Source organism: Protomyctophum parallelum, assembly GCF_964188405.1.
Source record: "Protomyctophum parallelum genome assembly, chromosome: 3".
Taxonomy (NCBI): domain Eukaryota; kingdom Metazoa; phylum Chordata; class Actinopteri; order Myctophiformes; family Myctophidae; genus Protomyctophum; species Protomyctophum parallelum.
The window spans coordinates 45,341,461-45,351,366 of NC_139698.1; the positions used below are offsets into that span (position 1 = coordinate 45,341,461).

At 42.2% G+C, this 9,906-nt stretch overlaps 1 protein-coding gene across 1 annotated transcript; it reads left to right on the forward strand.

The window, feature by feature from the left end:
- Window positions 1-737: 737 nt before the first annotated feature.
- On the forward strand, window positions 738-9,877 carry LOC310856170 (uncharacterized protein). The gene is made up of 12 exons (XM_083761417.1): window positions 738-1,442; window positions 2,573-2,712; window positions 3,087-3,262; window positions 3,633-3,793; window positions 3,904-4,044; window positions 4,384-4,505; window positions 4,907-5,072; window positions 6,115-6,260; window positions 7,927-8,051; window positions 8,425-8,551; window positions 8,641-8,774; window positions 9,429-9,877. Exons 1-12 carry the CDS (start codon window positions 952-954, stop codon window positions 9,552-9,554), a joined length of 2,055 nt encoding a protein of 684 aa, XP_083617543.1. The 5' UTR covers window positions 738-951; the 3' UTR covers window positions 9,555-9,877.
- Window positions 9,878-9,906: the final 29 nt, after the last annotated feature.

The window sequence follows — 9,906 nt, forward strand, 5'->3', positions numbered from 1 at the left end:
TGTATTGGTAAAACATTTGCCTTTTGTCTACTCTAGACTGCAAGCAACAATTATAACTAGACTTACCTGTTTGGTGTGTTATAAGTAACAAGTGCTATAACAAGTTTGAGTATCATTATGAAGCCACGCGCAAGAGGCTATTAGGCAAACACTAGTGGCTAGCCTATACTCTGTTATTCTAAAGAAATGTACAGTATAGGGCTACTGCACTGGTGCACCTTGGTCCTTGGAACATTATTTTGAAAAACGCGTCTTCTCCTTATTTGATACAGTACGGCATTGCACATTTCCGTTGCACATCATTGCGCATATGATTCCTATTGGTTACTGGGTCTGGATGTGTGGGAATAACCAATCTGTGGCGAGCCCGAGTCACGCGTCACGCCTGAGCCTCCTTCCTGCAAAGGTCACTCGCGAGTTCAACAAACCATGTGCAGTGCAACCCAGATTCGGCACAAACAAGTGACTAAATGAATGCCACCAAAATGTGGAACGCCCTACCAACAGGCGCGAGCCGCGCGACGTTAAGAAATTATCCCGATTCCCTTGAGCCTTGACTCCTTCAAAACCGCTCTAAACTGGCCCGCCTCCTTATATCCTCTAAGCCCGCCTCCCGTAAAATCTGACCCGGTGACCCCGCACCCCTCTGCTCTTCCCCCTCACAGTGTTTATGTTTTTTGTGAAAACACACGTCTTTTGCATTGCGTGGGCCACCGTAGATTGTCTGCCTACAACAAGCATGGATGTGATTAAAAACAATTCTCGCGGCCGGGGAATCACACACAGGAAGAACGAAGGGCTGTACACTGTCAACGTGACTTTCACGTCTGAATTATTTGTGTCGTTGTGAATACAAAACAATAGTATTAATCATTCAGAATGAACAGACTCATGGTTTCCGCATTGGGCTGATGATTATTTGTGGGATAGACCTACACTTGCCGAAGAACGATGGCTTTTTTGTCTTCGAAGCTTGTTCAGTTTTGGTTGCTTGTTGTCACATGTCATGTGATTTCTATTGACGCTACATCGAAAATGTGGCACCGTAGTAAACTACTGGCTAAAGATAACGAACTGCAGGGTATCTTATACCCCCCGTATGCTTTGATCAACAATACTATAGATTTTAAGAAGAAGAGTGCCCCCCGGATCCCAGGATTTGAGCCAGGGGACAAGGCAGCCCCCTTCAAAGTGGTGACGTTGGCTGGAGAGTTCATTTACAAGCCGACGACAGGTCTGCCGGGGCAGGGATCTCTTATAATTCACGTTTTCACCAATAAATCGGGATTTTTAGAGTCTCTGTGGAACTCTGAATCATCTCTAAATGACTTGGTACAGTCACTGCCTCAGAGCGCTCAGGTGCTTTTCTTATCCCTCGATGACTCTGCGGTCAGCGATGTTCTCTGGATGAGGGATCAAGTCATTCGCGCAGCAATGCACAGGTGCCCAATGTTTCTCACACTTTTTCCTTATGGATATGGTCCCCCATCTGAAATTATTTTGTGCCTCATTGTCACAGTCTGGGACTCCCATACAACACATGTTGTTAAAATGTAAAAAAAACTATTCAACATTTCAGTTAAGTTTTTCAAGGTGCTTGTAAAAACAGAGTTGTATGCTAAATAGCTAACACAACCCCCAAAAGTCCTACTGAAAAACTGAAGGAATAGCCTCCCTGACATGTGAAGATGTCACAAGATAGACACCATCATAACTGAAACTCGTTCAAAGTGAGTTTGTTCGATCAGTTTATCTTTTGTAGGAATTTTGGTGGCAAGTGACACCACCATGTAATAACTTTGCTGGCAGAAATAACATACACATTTTCCATAAAATCTGGTGGCCTCAGAAGTGGCCATATAAAATAGACATCATTGTGTGGTTTAATGCTTTATTCCAAAACTGTCTGTTAGGCACTCGCACCCCAATCACATCAGCTGGCTGGCCTCTGGAAAAGTAGGCCTACAAGGCAGATTCTTGCGTTGCAGGCCATTGGAAGTGCTGAAAATGCTGCCTGAAGTGTTTTGCACTATTTTCTTTTATGTTCTGCATGGCACATAACTTACTTTGTATTATTGACTTGTGTGTTTTTGTAGAATTGGGAATGAGATGTTACTAGAATTGGTAGTACTGTGTCATTACTACCATTAGACTGACAACCTACGTCAAACCCTAACCTAAGCGCAAGCACGGGAGCAGCGCACAGCACACGCATCTTTGGTGTGTCAGTCTGTTGGATCTGAGTGTGCACTGTGCATCCCCATTGACCTTATGCAGACCACGGCCATCTTGCCATCAAGGTCATAGATCTGCAATTTCCCATTGACACGCCATTAAAACAGAAAAGTCTCATCTGATTGTATTAAACAACGTCAAACTCACCAACATAATGATTGAAAATCTATTAGCCGTATCCTTTTACTCATTGAAATGATTACTAGACTGAAAAGAGGCGTGATTCTGGTTGCAAATTGTGCCCATCGGGTGCACTTTGGTGGGTGAAAGGAGTGGGAGTCCTTTGAGGCATCTGTGCCAGCTAGGGGCCATTGTCTCATAATCTGCCTATCTACAGTCCACAGGAGCTGATGTCCAGGTTGCACTTCTCTCCTGTGCCACTTTTTCTCCTGGGTAACTGGATTCCCAATGTAATCTACTCCTGGAGCTGCACAGGACACAACTGTGGCCTTTCTCAGGCTGTTTTCACCAGTGAGGGTAAGACACAGTCTTTGCTAGGAATGTTTGGGGTATAGTTTCTTCTCATGGAGACAGACCTTTTGTGCAACCATTTGAACGACTTATGTGTTTTTTGTCAGTGGTTCTCAAAGTGGGGTCCGGCGATCCTCAGGGGTCCTTGTTCTACAAGCTCACAGTGCGTTGCAACTTGCGGGTCATGCATCATGAGCTTGTAGATCTGCTATTTTCAAAAACTAATTTTAAAAACTACTCAACTTGTATGGGGGCTCCCTGGCACAAAATATTTTCAGATGGGGGTCAGTGATCAAATACATTTGGGGATTATGTTATGCAAGCCTACAAGCTCAAAGTGAGTTTTTGAAGATTTCATTTATCTTCTTTTTCCGAGACAGGGTGGAACATGCCAGTGATTGTCAAGAGATTAGATGCCAGATATGACTGGCTGATGGGGCGTTGGGGTCAGAGATCATACCAAGTTATTGATGCAGGAGATGGGTGCAATACCTCCGCTTACGTGACTGGTGCCGTGGCCTGGGTGTCTGAAGGCAACTGCTCTTTTTTCACCAAGGTCAGTTGACATCTCATTCTCTGTGGTTCCCAAAGCTGAGGGGTGAGGGACGATATAGCTCATTGTAAGCCTTAAAGAAGTGGCTCTCATCAAATCTCTTGGTTGACCTACAGTACAAAGTCACACCACACAAGGCGATGTATTATGAGATTGTAGATCAGCTTTCTTTGGCCAATGATGGGCCGTTCTGCATAGTGAGTTTAGCATGGTGACATTTCAACTAAGTAATTGTTTTCTTCTTTTTTTTCAACTTTTGACTTTGAGATTTCCAACATTGTTGTATTGCTACCTTTTAGAGTAAAGTACAACACCAACACTGAAAGGGAAAGGTGATTTCACTCATGAGAAAAATGTTTTCCCACCCCTACAGGTCCAGAACATGGCTCAATCCAATGCCTCTGGTGTCCTTGTTTATGCTCTGCCCGGTAACTCCATTCAGGATATGAACTGTGTGGGGAATGAGTCTTCAGTGTCACTGGGCATACCTGCTGCCATGATACACCTGGAGGTATCTGTTGCCCAGGCACTACGGTAAGACCACAACCATGGACCAACAATGTCACATTGTCTAGTCACTTTAATAACACAGGGTCTTTGCATGACCCTGTTAGATGATGATGATGTGATTATTTTGTTTTTAGGTTTCGACAGCTGGTAAATGTATCTTTCCAGAACACACCCTCCCCAAACTTCTTCTTTGCTATAGACCAGCAGGGGCAGCTAGCTGAGATGGGTTGGTTCCTCTACCCCACATTCAAGTTCATCAGCTGGCAGGCCCAGTGGTAAGAAGAGAGCTAAAGCTGTGTGTCCACCAAAGCTTTTCTTACCAGGCAGCTGAAAATCATCACCAGACTTGCGACCAGTAAACAATGTTTCACTTGCTCTGAGTAGTGACACAACGGCTGCGGTCTCGTATACGCAAGGATGCACTGTGCTCCTCGTCACGTAGAAAATAGCTCAACACATTAAAACTGTTGCGTGTGTGGAGCACCAATGCGACAAACAGTTGTTGCTCCGCATGTGAGGAGTGCCGATGCCTCCCTACTTGTCTGCTCGCCTCTGCAGCACTGTAGATTCAACAATATGAAAAATGATTGCAGGTAAATCTCTCTTCTTTGTAGGTTTGACTTCCATGAGGGTCTCCGGATCAAACTTGGAGCCCCTGCTCAGGTGGTCTCAGTGTTTAACAAGACTCTCATGCAGGGAGAGAAAGGAGCAGTTGCTACAGTGGACTTGCCCTTTGGTATATTTTGTATCATTCTGAGTTTTCTGTACACTTTTCAAAGCCTTATATTGCAACCTCAGCAGCACAGCACAATTAATATTATTCAGCACCTTCCATGAGGGGCATTATACTACTAACAAGTTTGAAACAGTACGGCAGTACAGTTAAAGACAAAAAAAGCCCTTGGGGGAGTGTGTTTTTGACTGTGGACAAGCTTATAGATAACATTTTCCATGTCATTATGGGTGAAAGTCTTCAAAAATGCTCAAACATTTAAAAAACAAGCTGCTTTTGCACATTATGACCAAATATATAATAAGGCATTCGTTTATTAAAATTAAAAATAATAAAAATAAATGGAGATACAGGTGTTCTTCCCAATAGACACAATATTTGTGATTGTTTGTGACTCATTTCAGACATGGACTTTGACACACTGGAACTGGATGCATCCCTGTCCTGTCCGAGTGGGAGAGACTCCAGCTGTCCTCACTGGGACCATGTGGTGCAGCTGTTTGTGTGCTGCGACCACTTCAGTGTCTACTGCAACGTAGAGCTGGGACGCTGGATCACTGCCTTCCGCAGGTATTGCCTAGGCCCTAGTTCAGTGGTTCTCAAGCTTTTCTGGATCAGGGCCCAATTGAAAATCTCAAACGGATTTGCCTGACCACTTAGCATGGATTTGCCTGACCATTTAGCATGGTAGCTAAATATGTGGCCAGGTGGGTCGCCATGTGCATTTTCAGAGCATGTTTATTTTAATGAACAATCAATCGATTGTGTTCCACCTAGGATCGGTGGAACTAACGTAGTATACTTTAAGTTTGTATTTATTATCAATTTGTAACAATGTTATATTCTCGTTAAAATCTTAGAGTTTTGACAATTATTTGTGGACCCGCTTGCAATACCCTTTGCCATCATACTGCTGCTGTTGAGACAGAAATTATATTATCATATAATACAATACTCGTTTATCGATAATTTTCTTAATGTACTTTTGTCTTTCTTTTTAATTTTTGCATTGTTTTGATCTGATATTTTGATCTGAGAAAGTACACAGCAGAAGGGTATTGTGGAGAATCATTCCTACAGAAGGTACATATGGTCCTTGAGATGGTGGTTCATCAGTCTTCAGCAAATGTCCATACCATTCATTTGACATAAACTTTGAGAATGTCTGCACACCTGCAGCTTCCTGGTGAAGGGTGTTGTAAAACCCTAAGAGACTCTAATAATAAGGTCAGTTTAGGGCTGGGAAATATACCGGTATCATTATCAATATTATATCGATATTGTGATATGAGACAGATATGAGACAGATATATTATATGAGACGTGATGTTGTCGCGATATCTAAAGTCTTTGGGTTTGTCCATATCACCCAGCCCTAAGTCGGTTCCATATCAATCTGGGAAGTGGGAACCCATTTGGCACCATAACCTTTTGCCTCCAGGCACTACCTATTTTGTGTGAAAGAGGAACTTTTTTTGGCTCCTCCCCATTCATAGTACACTTCCTCCCGGGTGCTTCCTAAGTTCCTTCTAAAGACTGCTGCTAGCAGTATCTGTCTTATTTCCATGCAGCTGCTGATTGGTTGCTGTTGTTGGTTCTGCTGTTTCTGCAGAGGTTTAGGACGTTGGCTGACCGACGTGTCGCCTCTCCTACCCCTGCTCAACAACAACAAATGTACCTTCACCATGAGGACGGTGGCCTGGGCCATGCCATGGATGGCCTCCCTCAACCTGCGCTTCAGTAGCACTAATCAAACGGGTACAGTCCATTGTTAGGAATGTGTCAACAACAAGAATTCTGGTGATCGATCATTATAATCTTATAATAACATCCAGACATAATAATTCAGTGACCACTGCTCTTATCAGCACAATATAGGATTAGATTTTACCAGGAAAACTAGATAAACTAGATGACCTTTCCACTCAAAGCGTGTATGTAATGCTTGTAACAGTCCTGGTTATGTTTAACATAGCAATAAGCAGCATCAGGTCCTTCAGCAAAGTTGCTGACTATGAACATGGAATTTGGGTGCTTTATGACCTATGCATACTGTACATTTACAGTATACTATGATATTACTTCTCTCACTGACTACAAATCTGACAATATTTGGGCTCAGTGACAGAACTAAAGCTTTGGCTGATAGGAAAGCAAATGTACAAAGCGGGTACATAACAAAGCACACATACAATCCCCACTGTGACAATGGAGCAAAATGGACTGTAATAACACTGTCCCAGAACCAGTTCTGAAATTTACTCTCACTCAAAGATGGGAGTCATTTCTCAAAGTCGGAAAGGGGAATCTCTGTACGGGAATGGGCAATTTGTCTGTAAATAGTGATTACTAGAAATGACAGAAAATACAGGAAATATGTGAACTTTTAACTTCTGATTGTATTAGTGTCATCTCAAAACGTAAAACAGTGTACCTAGTTGCATCACCACATAGAGAACTGTCTCTCCTGTTTAATTACAGTGCATAGTATATAGCATTACCAGCATAGAGAACATTTCAATAGTATATAGCATTACCACCATAGAATACGGTCTCCTGTTTCATTACATTAGTAATTTGCAGCAGGGATTCCCAAAACTATGCTGTGTGGCAAGCTGCCTCTAGGGGGTGCATGCCACTAGTGACTAGTGTAATGGAGCTGGTGTATACATTTATCTGAACTTTGACCTCACCAAACAAATTCCTCAGGTCAGTTCACCTTTTCTTTTCAAACCATGTCACTGGTAAACCTATGGTAACATTGTACTGAAGTTGGTTCAGTACAAATCTCACTTCACAATCACATAGCATTATCATAGAGAACTGTCTCCTGCTTTATTGTGTAGCATTTGTCTCTCGCTTGATTTTTCAACTTCATGCATTATTCTTCTGACCGAACATTTCTTATTGTTTGAGAGGATCCAAGGCACTCTGTTCCAGTGAAGTGAAAAAGCCTTTATTGTATGTTTTAAGGCATGGAAAAGATCATTACAATATAGGGAGGACCAACGCGTTTCGGCAAAGGGACCCTGACGAAGGCTGTCCCTTGGGACCCTGACGAAGGCTGTCCCTTGGGACCCTGACGAAGGCTGATTGCCGAAACGCGTTGGTCCTCCCTTTTTTGTAATGATCTATGCCATGCCTTAAAACATACAATAAAGGCTTTTTCACTTCACTGGAACAGAGTGCCTTGGATCCTCTTCTTTATTTTCATGATTAAACCTCGCCAACGAGCACCTGTATTCAGTTCAACAAACAAAGGACCACGGCAGCGCTCCCTTCCTCTATTGTTTGCTTATCATTTTTATGAACGGTTATTTTTAAGGTTATTCAACTGTTGCACATTGCTCAGTTGATGCCAAAAAATGTAAAATGTTGATAATAATTCGGCACATGCTATTAATAATCTACTTTTCGCATACAGATCATCATGTGGAACGGCTTTACCCATTTCGTGTGATGTCAATGTACAGTGGGGGAACCTTTGACAAAAACTACAACAAGAGATACCAACCAATTAAATTCCGCATCCCACCTTCAACCAAAAAGGTAAAGGAAGACAAAGATAAATGATTAATGATAAATGATTGATTAATTATTTTATTTTATCCATTCTACTTTGTTGTTGTTCGGGGCCAATTACATGGTAGGGCACATTGTCATAGTGTTATAGATAGCAGCTGGTTCAGTGGCTGTTCATAAGGTGTGCCTACAGAGCACCCGGCGGAGGCTTGATAGCGTTTCCTTTACCAGCTGCTTAGTCACACTGGCTCCATGAACTGATGTTCTGACCGGGTAAGGACAAAACATTGCTTGTTGTTTCCTTTTGTAGGACTTTAGTTTTAGGAAGTGCAATCATTATCTCCTTTCCGGCAATCTTTTGAACATTATCTGCAACTTCTCTGTGCCGCCTGTTGTTCAGGTGGAGTTGTATGCTGTCATCACAGGCCATGGAAGTGATGAGAATGGCTGCGGGGAGTTCTGTGTCACATCACATCACTTCCTGATAAACGGCGTATTCAACAACACGCGTATATTTGACTCTGCAGGTGAGAGAAATCCCCTTTTGTCCATGCATCCTCAGGCCATCTTTAATGTTTTTTGTTTGTTTGTTTTAAATGAGTTGTCTGTAATGTAGGCTCTCCGTTGGGTTGTACACTGAGGGTCAAGGAGGGAGCGGTTCCCAACGAACATGGTACGTGGCTGTACGGCCGTGGAGGATGGTGTGATGGTCTACACGTCGATCCCTGGAGGATCGACGTCACAAGACAGGTCTGTCCCTCTGTTGCCAAGAAGATGTCATTAAAAAGATATATTCCCATTTATTTTTCAAAGGACATTATTTTAATAACTGTTTTATACTTGACATGGTAGTGTCACAACTCTGTTGTTGAATTGTTTTATTTATTTCTGTTTAACTGAAATGATGACAGAACATACTGTACAGTACATGTTTAATGTGAGATTACTTGTTAAAAAGGAAAAGGGACCCTCTCCTCAGAGCCTTTTTTGAAGCTGTTCTCTTGCTGCTAACATCATCAGTAAAGCTGAGGGGCCCGATTCACTAAGCTATTTACACCCATATTTTGGGTTTAAAGGAATTTTCCAAACTTCCCACGTTAGTAGTCTGATTCAGTAATCTTTTCTTGTCTGTTAATTTTGTGGAGGGCTTTCGTGGGGCCGTGGTTCTTAACATCCACCACCAGGGGTCCAGTTAGACCCTTAGGGGTCCGTAACTCTGAGAGGGTACAAAATGTAACCAAAATAGACTCAAATTGACACTGTAAAATCTGTACAAATGGAACCAAATGGATCCGTAAGGGCCTATTTGGTTACATGTGAACACCACGTGTACACCAGCTTGTATTTTATGTTTTTTATCTGAACTTCCTGCATTGTTTGTTAATATTTTTCTTTTTTTTTTAGCTGGACATGACTGGGTATGAGTCCAACACACTTATCTACTTCGGCTTATACAGTGGCCAGGACCCTAATCCAGTTGAGAATCCTGGATACATCACCATGTCCTCTTTTCTTGTCTTCTATAAATAATACTTCTCTGAAACATTCCATTTTGAATGTGGGTGTGAACGAACGATGAAGGTTGAATGTGAATTAAATGCTTATTTTGCCTAAATTGTGTTGTTTCAGTACATTTCTAATATACAGCAATTTGTTTCAATAGCATTACATTATAATAATGATAATGATTATATCACAGACAAGTTAGTCCATGACAAATCAATACTCAAATAGTGTTGGGCAAAAGTTATTTTCCAAGTTAACCCACAAAGTCCAGATATATGCACGACTAAAGATCTCAGCCAGCCGGGGAGTTCTGTATCACAGCGCATGATCACTTTCTGATCAATGGCACGGGGGAGAGGGTAAGTTATAATGACAG

Coding starts and splice junctions, on each gene's coding strand:
- LOC310856170 (XM_083761417.1), top strand. CDS start 952: ATGGCTTTTTTGTCTTCGAAGCTTGTTCAGTTTTGGTTGCTTGTTGTC. Junction 2,713..3,086: donor GGCTGTTTTCACCAGTGAGG/GTAAGACACAGT, acceptor TTTCCGAGACAG/GGTGGAACATGCCAGTGATT. Junction 8,552..8,640: donor GCGTATATTTGACTCTGCAG/GTGAGAGAAATC, acceptor TCTGTAATGTAG/GCTCTCCGTTGGGTTGTACA.